The sequence below is a fragment of the Lipophrys pholis genome, assembly GCF_963383615.2.
Source record: "Lipophrys pholis genome assembly, chromosome: 13".
Taxonomy (NCBI): Eukaryota; Metazoa; Chordata; class Actinopteri; order Blenniiformes; family Blenniidae; genus Lipophrys; species Lipophrys pholis.
Window position 1 is genome coordinate 23209497 of NC_137632.1, and position 16128 is coordinate 23225624.

Below are 16128 nucleotides of genomic sequence, written 5' to 3' on the forward strand. Positions count from 1 at the left end.
TGGAAAGTTTCATGTTGCCGCTACAGAGGGGCTGAAGAGCCACGTGTGCCTCCTGATCCCTGGATTAGAGGATAACAACCATGAATCTTGTGCTTAACACTGCGGATTCTGACGGTACGAAGTCTCTCTCCTCGTACTTTTGAGGAGGTTTCTGTGACACGACAGCATGTGGGTCAATCAGGGTGAACACTCAGAGTGAAAACAGCTCCGAGTGAAAGAGAGCACACTGTAGGTTGGGTCATGTTGTTTTGGTTATAGCTCCCCGCTATGGAATTCACTTCCAGATCATCTGAGGACTCCACAGACTGCTGAGACTTTTAAAAGGTGACAAAAAGCATCTTTTCTTATTGATTTTTACTGCAGTTTTAAGTGTTTTATATTGTTCTTTCTGCTGATTTTAGCACTTTTAGAGTCACAAATTATTATGTCATTATCATCAAGCTTATCAGTCAATAATACTACAACACAATACTAAACTATGAACTACAAACACACACACACACACACACACACACACACACACACACACACACACACACACACACACACACACACACACACACACACACACACACACACACACACACACACACACACACACACACACACGTATATCTCGATATGTCTGGAACAAATCAATATGAAATAAAAAGTGACCCTGCTGGTCACTCAAATAGCCCAGAATGTTGAGAAAACATAGTTTTGCCCTGATAAACTCAGAGCTCAGAATTAAAGACCTACGTGAACATAGTAAACCGAATTCAGTGTTTCAACGATCTCGGTAATGTTTAGGATGCATTAACTCTGCTTCAGTTTGATGATGGGATGGAAATTGTCGAAGGCAGCAGGCAGACCGACGTTTCGATGCCAAACCGGAATGCCTGTGCACACGACTTTTACAAGAAGTTGTCATTATTTATGTTCCTCCTCTGTCACTGCGTCTTGTTATTTCTGTCCCGACTGGTTGAATCTCAGGACGGACGGACGCAGTTTGGTTTCTGGCTGCAGCTGCCGCTCCGCTGGGTTTGGCTGCCGCCCTCCACCACTGATAATAGACGCGAGGCCGCGTCTTACCTTGGTGACGTAGATGTGGTCGGGGTGGTGCTTGGCGGGCGTCACCATGAGCGTGATGCGCTCATAGAGCTGGATGCCAGTCAGCGAGGTGACCCCCATGTACAGGAAGATCCCGAAGAGGACGGCGAGCGGGATGAGGCGGAGCACATCGGTCATCACCATGGACATGCCTGATGGGAGAGAGATTTCACATCATGTTATTTAAAACATTTTTTTTTTAAAAAACACTGTACATACGCACTATAATTTGCAACTGTGGAGAAAATCATTCATTGGACAGGGGAGCAGCTCTGGAGAACAGCAGCGTTTACTCCAAACGTGCAGATGACCTGGCCGACACGCCGTCCCGGACGAATCCAAAGAGTCTCCTTCTTAATCCAAACTCCTTCTCAATCAAACAAAAGCTTGACAATTACGATGACTCATCACAACTGAGTAACCAAGGTGGGATCAGACCCGCTCTGGGAGCACTACCTTAATCAAAACAAGACGTACGGCTGGCCAGAGATCTCAAGTCAAATACGCCGCCATGTATAAGACGCCACGTTTTGAATTTTTCTTTATTTGTGAGGGGAGAAAGAAGAAGAAGAAGAAGAAGAAGAAGAAAAAAAAGGCCTGTTCCAGATTGTTTTGGAGGCAATTTGTAAACATTATGTGAAATAATTTTAAACTGTGGCTGAGTCATGCCTCACCAATGTCTAGACATGCAGGAGTTGCACGCCTGACACTCTCGCAGCTCCGGGTTGACTCTAATAACCTCCACTTTGCCTCCGAATGCCAACACTGTGATTAATGCCGTGTGAGGAAAAAGAATATGTATGAATTTATATGTAAACAAACCCTGCAGCCTCGAAACACAAGCTAATAACTGCACTGCAGTTAAAATTCTTCCCCACCATCTCGTGCCAGATACTCGTGTCGGTATCTGACGTATCTGAAGTGCTGTGTGCAGCCGAGGCCACGTCTAATCCACCAGACCCACTTCTAGAAAAGTCGGGACGTGGCACATGCATTTTAGGAGCGTTGCGCTGACTTTCCATTGTTCAGGATTGCTTTACAGACATTTTATCTAACAAGCACTTGCAGATCTGCAAGTGCTGCTCTGATCCATTTGAGATGAACGTAAGCAGCATGTGGACACTCCTGTTGTAATGTCAGTCTTTGGAAACCATGAAAGCCTCTGACCCAGTTGGTCTGAACACACATTTTCTCTATTAACGATTAACAAATGGCTTTCAAATATCACCAAATAAAGTCAAATATTGTCTGTATATTATTGTCTTCTGTGTATCAAACTGTTAAATATCATTGGAAATAGGATTTCTTCATCAGCATGCAGTTTCTTGTTGGTTTTTATTAGAAAATAAGTCGTAATAGTAACTGGGAGAACAGTTTCCAAATTTCAACTTTCCTTGTGAAATAAAAAAAAGTCCTCCACCTTGGAAGCCTAAAAGATTTTAATATGATTGTTTAGGAGGTCAGACAGCATCTTTCTTGTAATTAATCACACAGATATTTCTGACATTTTTCAAGTCTAAGATCAAGTCTTATCCAGTGAGATTGGCTTCAATATTTAATGTATTTGTGGATATTTGATGAAATTATGTATTTTCATGTATTTGTTGTTTGTACAGCTCCTCTTATTCCATATCTTTGGGTGTGTTTTTTATGAATGGTGAGAACTTTCGATAACTACAAACTTTCAATATATGAAAAGTTGTTTTTCAAAGTAGTGGCTCTGCCTTCATGACCATCATCCCTCAAGGACAAGAACACAGACCACATTTTCCAATATGATGCACTCTGAACCTCAGATACTTAAAAAAAATAATCAAAGAAAGAGGAATAAAATAAAAAATAATCAAAGTGGGAACATAATAAGGCTATTTTAATTAAGATTAATCACCTGTATTTTCATCAGTTTCTTCAGTTTTCTTTGAACAGACATGAAATTAGAAGAAGTAACCAGATGTAATTTCTAAACACCAAGGTTTTCTGCCCTCTAAATAATACAAATTATATCTAATATACTGCATCGTCTCTACATTTCACCACACTCATTTAAGCAAACTGGTCTTTTCTTCTGGTGTGACGCATCTCCGGCTCACATTAAAAGACATTATCACCACCGACTGTTTGGTATTTTGCATTCAGGCAGCTGACAATCACTGCTTCAAAACATTGGATTCAAATGTTTCGCACAAGTTTTGCATCTATTGTTTCACCTTGTTTGACATTGGAGTCACACAAACTGCGGTGGCTGTGGTGGAGTGGGCTGCTGTTTAGTCTCCAGGTTGGTGGTTCAATCCCTGGTTCTGACTCTGTGTGTGTGTGTGTGTGTGTGTGTGTGTGTGTGTGTGTGTGTGTGTGTGTGTGTGTGTGTGTGTGTGTGTGTGTGTGTGAAGTGCTACAAAACTGCGAAGTTGTTGAAAAAGAAGACCTCCATCACACCAATAAACGTTTATCTCAGTCTCATCTCCCTGCTGTATTTACAGTCGCCTCCCCTGTCGTACACAGTTACCTTTTAACATTCCACCGCTGCTGAAACAATGAGGCTTCAGTTTCATACACAGATGTAAACAAGGTGAGGCACGCCTCGAATGTCTAGCCAGGGGAAGTCGATGCCAACTCTTAAATCTGTGAGTTGGATGAAACCTCATGAAACCCCCGGCCCACTTTTTAAAGGTTCTAGATGATTTTTTTGGGACGTGAGAATCTTGTAAAATAAAAAAGTTTTTTTAAAAGAGAGAGAGAGAGAGAGACGCATTTATGCAAGAGATGGCCGCTCATATGATGCAGTGTTTAACTTCAGATCAGAGGTGTCAAACACATTTTAGTTCAGAGGCTACATACGGCCCAATTTCATCTTGAATGGTAAAATAGTGGCATAGTAACCTTTAATTTTCAACTTTTGAAGTTTTTCTTTGTTGTGGCGCAGAGTACATGTGATTAAGGAACATCTGAAAAGTAGCCAGCACTGCACTCACTGATCAATGCCATGTTTCTCTTTGATTCAGTACTGGCCTTATTTTGGTATTTTTAATGTTGTCTTGTCTGGTTGACGTGGGGGGTGGGCAGGGATAAGTCGGGGTCATTTTATTTTTTAGTGTTGTTTCATGTCTTGGTATGCGTCTCTGTATGCTAAACATTGTTCTGTGAATGTCTTTATGTATGGATTGTATGATTGATGTATAGACTGCTAAATCTGATACGATGCATCAAATGGCAAAATTTATGTTTAAATTGTATATTGTCCCTTTTAAAAAAATAAATGAAATGGAAAAAAAAATGTATATGAAAATGTCTATTTTCACAAAAAACAAACATTGTTACATAAAAGTGTGTTTTGATTTAATCCCTATAATGAAAGTAACAATGCAGTTACATTTACTGAGGATTAAGCGAGATTAAGTGAAGACTGTAAAAATAAAACAAGAGTCATGAGGGCAGCTGTTGAGAGCAGGGTTGTCAAAACTATGGTCGAGGGGCCAACTGTGGCCCGTAGTTCCTTTTTATGCTTCATCACACATTAATCTTTATAGAGACAGTTTGCTTTAGGGTTTGACATTTCCAAGGTATATTTCTTTATCTGTATATGAGTACTGCTGTTTGTAAACAACATCCAAAACGCAGCAGAAGTTTTCCACTGTCAAGTAAACGGTGCCCTAAGGATGTGGTTTTGAGTGTAACACCTTTGTAAACCTTCTAAGTTTACAATGCAAGTACTCATGGCACAAAGTGCTGTAAAAACGAGTCTCCAAACAAATGAATCGCATGCAGTAACTTGTAACGTGATTTAGAGCAGTCACAAATAAGATTCATCAACACTACGGAAAGCATATGGAAACTGAATAGCAGCTTGATCAAATATGTTTTTTTCAATATAAGCTGTCACTAGAGTAGATTGTTTTAAAATGCTTAACTTCGCAACACCACCGATCTCTTTCCTGACAAATAGATGCTTGTTTTCTGGTTTTGCTGGAGCCAGCTGGCCCTTTCTGTCACTGTTAAACTGCACAAGTCTGTGACGTGCACAAAAATAAAGCTTTACGGGCTCGTGTGCCTGGCTACAGTTGCTAAGCAATCATCTGACAATAGCTGTTGAGGGAAGGGGTTTGACCAGCTGTCAGTTGGCATCCCTCCCACCGCGTTCGTCTTACCAACGAGCACGGCCACGAGAAGCCCCGTCAGCCTCTGCTCCTTCACCTCCTGGATCATGGGCTTCTCGCCTGGAGCCGTGGCCTTGCTCATGACGGTGAGGGCGTTGACGTGGGTGACGGAGCGCACGGTGGCGGCGGTCAGCCACGGCAGGCCGAACAGCGGGCAGATGGCACCCAGGATGACGATGAGGAGGAGGTCGAGGTGGAAACCCGAACCTTTAACCAGGCGGCGCTCCTTCTTACTGACTATCAGTCTAAGAAATGCATGAAAAATCGGTTAAATATTGAATTCATTCACTTTAAAAAGTACAAACAATGAGGATGCACCGATACCAATATGAGTATCGGTCATCGGGTCTAATGCGGCACAAAATACTCGTACTTGGAAAAAGATCCCTGATACAACCCGGCAAGTATTATGTGATGTCCTGGGTCAGCTACGTAGACAAGGGAGGATGACTGACGTCCCCGGTTTGGAGATTGATGCTACATGCTAAACATGATTATAGCGGCTCACAGCGAGCTTGACACTAACGCTTGTGCAAAGGAGATTCGCGGGAACGCATAGCCTTTGCATATGGTTTGCGTAGACCCTAATTGGACCCAATGATATTTAGTGAGTACTCCTATCGGTACTCAATATCGACAAGTAGCTAAAGGTTAGTACTTGTACTTTAAAAAAGTGGTATCGGTGCATCCCAACACACAATTCATTGTGATTCACATACGAAGTGATTTGGGTTTCCATGAAAATGAGGATGAAGACAAGTAGTGCGGGGACAACAGACGCTCCCATCATCCAGGTAGGAAAAGGCTGCTTGTCACCAAAGGGACTGATGAACCAGCCTCTCTTCTCAGGCGAAGTGACGGAAAAACCAGATGGCACATTTAATTTCTAAAGACAAATAAACACCAAAATATCTGGTTAGGAAAGTCTTACTTATTTCTACCTTTATAAAATGAACCTCCTGTAATGATTACCAGTGAGTGTACCTGTGTGTAAGTGTCAGTGATGGAGTAGTCCAACAGTACAGACACCAAGATCGAGATGGGGATACCAAAGTCCCCAATAATCCTTCTGGCCTGGAGATATTGAGAAACTCAATGGTCAATATGAATAAAATACGACATCATCATCAAGACTGACGGCAGATTGTAAAGCACCCTGTGGGGTTGTTGACCACTAGCTGTGCTCATAGGCAATGTTTCTCAGAGGAATTGGAAAGTCTTTGCTCTGTTTCTATCTCCTATGCCTGAGAAAGTCATAACTTGCATCGCTGCAGATGGTTTTACACTTCCCAGAGGCTGACTGCAGCCGTGTGCAATGAGGCATGAAAATTTCCAGACAGGTCGAGAAGGAACATTAAACAATGTCGTTTTTAAAACCTTTAAACCTTTAAAACAATGGAAATCGATAGAACACATTCGCAAGGTTACAAATGGTACACACTGTGAAAGGCTAGATTTGAATAACTCCTTTTACAACGTTTCTCAGAATACTTGGAAATTCTCATTAGCAGCGTCTTCCTAATGAGGAATTACCTTGCCACCTAAAAAGCGACTGTTTCTGAACTTCCTGAGAAAGAACGCCACGAAGAAAGTGCCCATCATGAGCACCAGCGACAGGAGAGCAGTGTTGGGCTGGTTGAATACAGGACCGTCAAAATCTCGAATCCCGGCCGACGGGGTGGCGTCAGTGGGGTAGATCGCCATCAGTGGGTGTTCCCTAAAGACCTTGAAGCAAAAAAATACCACTTAATTTGCTGCTTTGTTTTGCTTTGGCTTCACAGTGACAGGCTATTTTGGATAGAGCTGGGTCTGAGTCGTGGATGGATGGATGGATGGATTGACTCATCAGATATAGAGAGTATTCACCTTGATGAGCTTGGAAAAGGTCTCATAGATGAAGATGAGCGAGATGAGGAAAGCAAAAATCTCCTGGGTGAAGGGCGAGATGTAGCGGACAAGGAAGCTTCCCTCTGCAGCCACGATCACCAGCACGATGAAGATGAGCCAGAAACCGATCCACACTCGAGCCGTCAGGTACTCGAAGTTGTGGGCCTGACAAAACTGGGTGAGGGAGACATGTTAGTCATCTTTAAAAGTCTAAACTCTGCTATAGCAGTTGCTGTATGCTGGAATCCCTGTAGCACCTTATAGAAAGCTTCTTCAAACACTAGTAAAGGTCCCGAGAAGCCGATGATGAGGAGAGGTTGACCACCCAGCAGCGAGAATATAATTCCAAGAGTTGCGGTTGAAACAATGAGCTCTGTCACTCCCATCATGCCCTCTGTCTTCTCTCCTGAGTATCAGAAACACATTTAGTCAGACTCCAAGAATCAAAGCAAGCGCACGGGACTCCAGTCTGTAACTGGTACTTTACCCAGCAGGCCTCCGAAGGTGATCGTGGGTGAGAGTGCGGCAAAGTAAATGAAGATGACTGCAGCAATGCACTGCATGTCCACGGCATCCTTCAGGTCGCTGATGTAGTGTGGGTAACGCCGGCGGATGTCATGGATCAGGCCTCCGAATGGGATCCCTGAGCGCTTCAATGGGTCCACCTCCTGGTCTCCCTCCTCCTCCTCTTCAGGGCTGACCTCTGCAGCATAAATACGTTTTTTTTTTTTTTTCCCATTATCTTTTGTGCTAGCGGTGAAAGTCGTCTCTTCGGGGTTAGACTAGGCACTACCTTTGTTGTCCAGCTCCATCCCGCACACCGATTGGTGTCTCTTGAACTCTCTCTCCTTCCTCTTGCGCAGCATCTGTTTCTGGAAGTCGGCCACTGTCTTCAGGAGGTCTTTGCCCTCCACGTCGGAGGGTGGAATGACGATGCTGCAGTCCAAGAACTCATTGATACCGTTCAGGAGGTCCTGTCTGTCATCGGCGAAGTAGGCCACCTCATGGAAGTTCTGCAATGAAACCGAGACAGTCAGCATCAGGATGATTTTGAAAAACCAAACCCTGCGACTTCTACATGTTTAACCTCTACAGTATAAATCCCTAGAGGATGTCTTTTTCACTCAGTGAATTGTGGTATAAAAATAAATAATAATAAGATGTGTCACAGCCTTAGAAGTTTGCCAAATCAGTATATTGTGGTTTCTCTATAAATGGTAAAAGCTTGAATGTTTTCATTCATTCATGTTTTCAGTATGAAGCAGACATACTGTAGATTGGACCCACACATAAAACAAACAGTTTCAGCTTCACTGCACTGGCTGCCTGTTAGCTTTAAGGCGTTTATAGCACTCTAATCTACTCATTCGCCCATTTACACACGCTCACATATCAATACAGGCAGCTGCCATTAAAAAGGTGCTGCCCAACATTTGGAGCCACTTGGTGTTAGTTTCTCCCCCAAAGACATTTCAACACGAAGTAATTACGATGGAACAAACCAAATGTGGGATTGGAAGATGGCCAGCTTTAACCAGCAGTTGCCCGAACTCGTGCAGTGTTTACCTTGTCGGACATGAGAGTCGAGAAGGAGCGTCCGATCTCGTGATAGTCCACATTGGCCTGACTCGGGCCGAGCAGGACGAAAATGAAGCGAACCGGAACGGGGACCTCGAGCACCGACTCCAGGAGGACGGCCTCGCTCAGCCTGACGAAGGCCATCGCCGGCTGCTCCAGGAATTCAACGCAGCCTCAAGCGAAAAAGAAAGACAGCACGTCAAGAAGCTGGTGGGAATACACAGAAGTAAACATCACGGTGGCGTGATTCTGGTTTGATTCAATAATGCTTGACGGGGAGTTTGTGATTATCTTAATCTAACAGTTGGTTTCCAAACGTGGAGTGAAAACGGACATAACTCCTCGCACAGGTCTCTGTGCCCTCCCGCCCGAGCTTACCGACTAAAACAATGACGGCTTCAGCCTCTTTGGGGATCTTGGCGAGGAGTTTGAGAGATCTGGCTGTAGCTGGAAGGTTCTCAGCAGGCAGAGGGTGGAGAGATTTCTTGGAGAAAGAACAGAGCAAAGATTACCCTCGTTTCTGCCTGATGTGACACCGCAACTGTGCGGAATTATTGTGGGAACCCTTTTGTTGGAGTGGACACGTGGACAGCTGTATTCTGAATGTCCCCTGAGCAATTTATTTCAAGCCACACAGCCAGTTCTTTATGTTCGGGGACTATTTTTTTAATAGGCTGGTTTAAATTTGCCAACAGTTTAAGCCAAGGGGGAACATTAGGTTTTCACAGTTAACATATCAAGAGGCCTTAACTGGAAGCACCTGTGGGCTGACTGAGAGTATAATTTGACACATATGAGGGACTGGCTTCCTCCCACTTTTTAGAGCTACCTACATGACGGGTGTTTCAAAGGACAATGTGAGAACAATTGGCTTCACGTCGGGAGTTTAGCATTACGTGTGCAGATAACAAAACTATGAACATTAACAAATGGAGAGTAAACAGACATTCGAATGGACAGATGATGAAGTTGGATTGTTATTATGGTGACTGTCAACGATAAAACTGCCAAGTCTCAGGAGAGTAAGGACTGGGAGTCGTGACACTCTGGAGGCTGACATTGTTGTTATTTTTCATTTGCTTGCGTGTATAAAGGAACTATTTGCTACTGTGGTGGGGTTTTCTCCGTTTCCAAGGCAACAGAGTTGGAGCTTTTTCAAAAAGTTGCATTTTCCCTGGTTTCCATGGAGACAGAGTTGAAGCATACCTTTGAAGCAGTTTTCAAAAAGCGTGGTTGAAGAGAGGATACGTACAAACAGGCTGACAAACACGTCTTGCTTGGGGTCGTACACGCCCTGCTTCCCCTCCAGGTGCTCCTCCTGCTCCTCGGACACCAGCGGCTGGTTGGTGTCCATGACGTGGTTGTGATTGAAGCTGCTGTGAAGACTGCTGGTTGAATGGTGGCGGTGAAAACGATGCTTCAGATCACTTGGGTGGCTACGGGAAAAAAATTAAACAGAAATTAAAAAAATAAAAGTAGTTTTGCTCTGAAAGCTTTAATCCAGGGGGAGGCCAACTTGGTGCAGACATGAGACTGAGAGCACAAATGAATTTTATGTGTACAATGCAGTGTGTTGTAATTTGTTTACGGTGCACCTTTCTTCACTGTATGTTAAACTTTTGGTTTTGACTTTAGACAAAAAAAAAAAAAGTGTTTGAGTTAAATTGTTAACTTAGTTGTGATATAAAGATGCGCTATGACTGTACAGTGATAAATGTTTCCACGCACTCTGCACTCACTCAAAGTTACAATATTTAAATATGAAAGAAAACTGTGATTCTTTTTTACTTCACACAGATTTTGCAGTTACCGAATTTTCATATTTTCGCAGATTGAATTTCCCTGTTCTCACAGTGGCACGTGATGAATAAAGAAACCACAGCTGGTTGGTTGTTTTTTCTGTGATTGTGTTGACTTCGGCTCAGTTGGTAAACCGAGTTGTCTTGCAATTCGATTGTTGTTTGGAATCCAAACAGAACCCAAGGCTTCTCAAAATTGTGTGTGGGTGCCTTGTGACTGATCAGGTGATGTTTGCTTAAGTGGTGCTACACACCCGGTCCATTTCCAACTCTCCTTTGATCATACTCCTGTTTCTAAACTCAGTTATGAGCACCGATCCTTGTGCACATCGGCCACACAATATCCTGGCCCACTTCTGATGGGACCCCACACCACTCCCAGACAAACCGAGAGACATGACTCTCCATAAGGTCCTCAAAGCTTCTTCCCAGTTAGCAGTGCTTCCATCGGGTGGAGACCTGCTGACCCAACAAACTCCAACTGACTCCTCTGGAACAGCAGTTCTGATCTGAGTCTCCCCGTAATGGTTCAATGCAACGGAGCAGCTTGTCTTCTTTTGGTCAGAATTCATAACTACAGCCGAGGATGGGGATGGAGAGCGACCGGTGAACAGAACTTAGCCTAACAGCTCAGCTCCCTCAGCATTACAACAGTCTGACTGTATTACTGTGACAGTAATACAGAGATTGTATTCCTTTGACTGTTTGAATGAAGCTTCAGCCAGTCGCATGATCCATACTGACATCATTTGTGAAATAGGTTCTCACTCCCTACATGGAGAAGACATAACATTTCACCATTCAGGTCCACATGTTACACCTTTCTCACTCCGATTGGCAAATGGAACGAGGACAGTGCTTCTTTTAGACCTCCAGAGTATAAATGGTGAAAATGCTCATTATAATATGACAGCATCGAGCTTTTTATTGACAAAATATGGCTAATTGAGTGTTTTTGTAAGAACAATTTGGATAGTATAAATGACTTGCACAGCTGTGGTTATAATTCCCTAAATCCACCTTTTATTCTCTCAATGTGTGGAGCGTTACTGCTTCATGCAGCTGCAATGTCACTCGCTAATTGAGAAAAGTCATCAGCGAAAATCCATCCGAGTCCAAGGTGAAGCGACGAGAAAGTCTGTGTTGACACTTTTCAAAGTGTGACATTTGTATTGAAAAGGCATTCAAACAGCCAGAGACTTATCCGTTAAGCCTCATTTTCTGAGTTTTTTTGTGACCGTAAGCACATTTCCCCTTCACTTGAAGGCAAGAATCTAATGTCCCACACTGGCCAAGTGTTTCAGCGCGCCCTCATTACATCACCGTTCACCGACATCAGCTCATGCATGAAGCCCACACAGCCCAATGAGGCTCAAACTGGATGCGACTGGAAAGCAAGACAAAAGAACGAGGTGTGACTCCGAAGCGAGACGCACTGGAGACGCTTCCAAAGGAACCGTGCAGCGCTGCGACAAAGCTATGAGAATAAGCTTTGCGGGATTTTGGTGTGTTTATTTCCACGTCATAAATCTGATATCTCATGCAGGTGATGACTGTAATGACTGAGCTTTTTCTTTTTTTCCTTTTTTTTTCCAGCTGTCAAAGCAGCCAGTGACATGCTGGGAATTTATGTGGAAAGCTGGAACAAATGTTCGATGGCCTGCTGCTGAGAGTGCCCCCCCCCCGCCTGCTCCTTCTTTCTGAATCTGTTGTGTCACTTTGTCAGTATGTGAACAAGGAAAGAAAAACATGTAAATCAGAGTTTAAAAAAAAAAAAAGAAAAAAAAAAAAGGACACTAAATGTAACTCATCACTTGCATTGATCGACAGATCTAATCCATTTTATTCTGAAATGTCACCACACGACTATTCCTGGCCAAGTTCGAGTTGTACTATTCTGTCTTCACGGATGGGAACGCTGGATCGCTGCATGAGGCAGAGCGCCGCGCAGTAAAACAAGGATACGCCGCGTTGCTTGTCAAATATAACTAAAACAGGTGTCAATAAGAAAAAAAATAATTATTCTTGACCTTGGCAACAGTAGTCGATGAAACGATCCCGTTCCAAAGTTTAGCCGGCGTTCTGGAACTTTTTATCGAATCACGTCATAAAAGATATGAACTTTTCGGCTCACGTTGACAAAAAATCTCTTAAAACTTTGCTGTAAAAGTTTTTTTTAAACAAGCTGGAAAAACTCATAGGTCAAGGGCAAGGGTGTGACCAGCTCGAAAACCGTGAAAAGGCTAATATTAAATAAATGTAATATGTTACTGAAGTGGTTGAAAGTAAACCTGTAATATCGCTGTATGAGCTAAGGAAATGCTGATGTTCAATAATAATACATATGTCTTGGATTCATATAGCGCTTTGTTCAAGCTGACTCAAAGCGCGTACAGAGACCATTATTCATTCCCACCAGTCCCATCAGTGACGGTCAGCTACACTGTAGCCTTGGGCATGCTGACAGAGGCGTGGCTGCCATTTTGCTCCGACCACCACCAACATTCATGCACCATTGATACGAGGCAATGTGGGTAAAGTGCCTTGCCCAAGGACAATGACTTTTTGATAGAGTGGGTTTCGAACCAACCCTCCAGTTATTGGACTGGATGTATGTTAGCAACATTCCCTTATTTCTAAAATGAACACATTTTTCTAAGGTCCCTCTTCACACAACATTTCATGTTAACCCCTTTTTTCAATTTCATTTCAGAAAAGTTTCGCGTTTACACGAAAAATGGCAGAAACCCTGAAAATCGATCGAGTTAGCATGTCTGGCCACGAGCAGGTGCTGTTGTTTGTTTTTCAAATGAAATCACACGAACATGGGCACAGACAACCTTACGCTATGACGATTACACGGACGTTCGTATGGACAGGCGACTAAGTTGGATTGCTAATCCGGTGACTCTCATCTATATAACTCCCAAGTCCCAGGAGAATATGGAGTCAGTTGTGTTTTCTCATCGTTAACATGCAGACTGGATTTTAAAAATCTGCGAAAGTTTTCCGATTTCACTTGAAAGCCATGTCGTGTAAACGAGGCCTAACTTTGAAGTTTTGGTGACAAAGTGTGTTGTTAAGACAAAATGGGAAAACACAACTGTTTGTATTACCGGAGCGTATAAACTACCAAACTGACAAGTGTTTACAGGGTGTACGTGCCAGCTCGTATCGTTACCAGCTCATTGTTTTCCAAACGATGAGTGTACTTGGACACTGGCTGAAACGTTACAACCCGATATGTTTTATTTTACCCATAAACATTTGGTTGCAGAAGCTTTGGAAGCGACGACTTCCAGGAAACGTTTGGAATCAGGCGGTTTCATGCATCTGTCTGCCGTTAAGTTCTGATGCTATTCCACAGAGAGCCGTTCAATCTCTTTTCATTTTGCATGAAATCCTGCTGCAGTGGCATATTCTTGACTCAGACAGAAGGTTTTCAGACTGGTTAGGACTCATCCCCGAACACTTTATACTGTTAACAGTCCATCTTTTGCTTTGAACCGCCAAATGTGATGTGAGCTTTGGCCACGAGACCTTCACCGGAAACCAAAATTTCTCACTTGGACTGACAATAGTCGATCGAGATTGTTTTGGTAATCTCTCAATTTCATCATTGTTTTTAAACACTGCCTGAAGTACCAGAGGCAGCAAACCTTCTTTATTCATTATCCACTATGGATTACTTTAGTAAGCTCTTCTCTGCAGTTTTATCTTTCCATCAAACAATTCCTCAGAACGTGTCAAGGATATAACTTTAAGTTTGTGGCGATTACCTTGTTGATTTTGGAGTTCTTCATTGCGGTAAAGATAAATCGAGACATGAAAGAATAAAGCATTGGTTTCTTTTTGTCTGTTGGTTGTTTGTTCAACCCTTTGTAGGAAATACTCTGAAGCATTTAGGCCCCGTTTCCATGACGGGGGTGGTCGGAGCCACTGAAAACGCAACGTGTGTGGTTTCATTACAAGAACAAGCTAAAGCGCCAACTCGTGGCCCGACATGCTAACTACAGTTTCCATGTTTCTTCCATTTCCGCGTAAAAGTTTTCGAAAACATTGCTATGAAATCCGAAACCGTTGAAGACATGAAAACGTGTCCACAGGGAGTTAGAACTAGAACATTTTAACACATGGATGTAAAGGGTTGATTTGTAGAAGTCAGTCCCCCCAAAAAACACGGGACCAGTGTCCTGCAAACACTTGATTTTTTTATCATTAAAGTGATATCTTCAATATTTATTATTCACTAATAACAGTGCTAAAAGAAACTAGAAAAAGCCACCGTACATTGTTACCCATAAACGGTTAACTAGCTAATTCAAGCATAATCAAAAAGAAGGGAACTGGTGGGTTTTTTCTTATTGACATTGGCTTTTTTTTTTTTTTTTTTTCCATTTCTCTGCTGGGATTTGTGAAAGATAAAAAAAAAACTGACACTCGAAATGTAGTTAGCATAAAGGCAACACTTGCTTGAGTTGTAACATAAATGGTTTGTCAGTCCTCCGGTAATTTGTTGTGACAGCTGACATTCAGGTCACTTTTCTTTTTTCCTCTTTCTCTTACGTAACTGATAAATCGATAACGCGCCCGGCTGTGGCGCGCTGCTCCATCGGCCATGTGTGTCAGGTCAGTTTAGCTGGCGTGTCAAAGCAAGTGCCAATCAATAGCCGGGAAACATCGGCGAGAGCTCGAGTTTCAGTCACATGAACATGCAAAGTAAGTAAAGGACACGACCGCCTCGGGTGGTTGGTGAACTCTTTTAGAGAAGTCCGATTTGGAGAAATGAGAGCGGCTGTGTTTCGAAACGGGGGTTAGGGCTCGCCTGAAAGGAAACTGCTGCGTCTCGACGGTCATCCCCCCCCCTCCTGGACTCTCCTCGTGTCCACTTCCTCTGGTTTGACATCACACCCGATAATTTCCAGCAGCATCATCGACCTTCATGGCTACCGTGTACGTCTGCGAACAAGCTGTTAACGCAGAAGCTCAAAAAGCTGCTTGGCAAGAGAGAGAGAGCTGACCCCGTTGGTAAGAAACTCTCGACCTTTCCAGGGAAGACACCCAGACGGCTTGACATTTACTCTGTCTCCTTTCATCAGCGACCCGTTAAAGTCCATCTCATCCCACATCAAACATTTTTTTTGGGCGGGTGGGCATTAAATAATCTGGATTTACGGGCTCGATTTATGTCTGGCCTATAGCGAGGCAGGTCACATTTTTTACGCAGTTCTTTTCATTCTCGGTGTGTAACAAGACTGAAACAGAAGTGGGCCTGGCACGAGACCAAGTTTAAATGTTAAGGGCCCGGACAAAGGCCGAGATCAAAGATCAAGGACGGCTCGCACAATGAACCATCAAAAACCTTTAACGTAACAGAGAAAGCTTTGAGACTCAGCGTAGCCACAGAACAGCCTTGACATTTACAATTTAGTCAACCCCAGGGAAGTACAGCAGTTGATGAGCCAAGACTTGTTAAATGTCACTTTTTGGAAATTCCCTGCTCAGTTCCCTTCAAGTTGGCCTTTTTTTTTTTTTTTTTTTTACCTGCACTATGAGGATTAATGAGTTGGAAGGCTAAGATTTAATTTTTCATGCTACTAAATGCTAAAAGAAAACCATGG

General features: G+C 43.2%; 1 protein-coding gene across 3 annotated transcripts in view; it reads right to left on the minus strand.

The window, feature by feature from the left end:
- Nucleotides 1-16128, minus strand: part of slc4a3 (solute carrier family 4 member 3) — a gene marked incomplete at its 5' end in the record, with an annotated part of 49136 nt that overhangs the window by 4894 nt on the left and 28114 nt on the right. For all 3 annotated transcript variants that reach the window (XM_080477776.1, XM_080477774.1, XM_080477775.1), the window contains 12 exons: nucleotides 1075-1244; nucleotides 5235-5488; nucleotides 5963-6129; nucleotides 6228-6317; nucleotides 6777-6968; nucleotides 7110-7304; nucleotides 7388-7536; nucleotides 7618-7833; nucleotides 7924-8143; nucleotides 8697-8881; nucleotides 9087-9192; nucleotides 9961-10144. In XM_080477776.1, coding sequence (XP_080333902.1) covers nucleotides 1075-1244; nucleotides 5235-5488; nucleotides 5963-6129; nucleotides 6228-6317; nucleotides 6777-6968; nucleotides 7110-7304; nucleotides 7388-7536; nucleotides 7618-7833; nucleotides 7924-8143; nucleotides 8697-8881; nucleotides 9087-9192; nucleotides 9961-10144 — 2128 coding nt within the window. The remainder of the gene's footprint in view (nucleotides 1-1074; nucleotides 1245-5234; nucleotides 5489-5962; nucleotides 6130-6227; nucleotides 6318-6776; nucleotides 6969-7109; nucleotides 7305-7387; nucleotides 7537-7617; nucleotides 7834-7923; nucleotides 8144-8696; nucleotides 8882-9086; nucleotides 9193-9960; nucleotides 10145-16128) is intronic.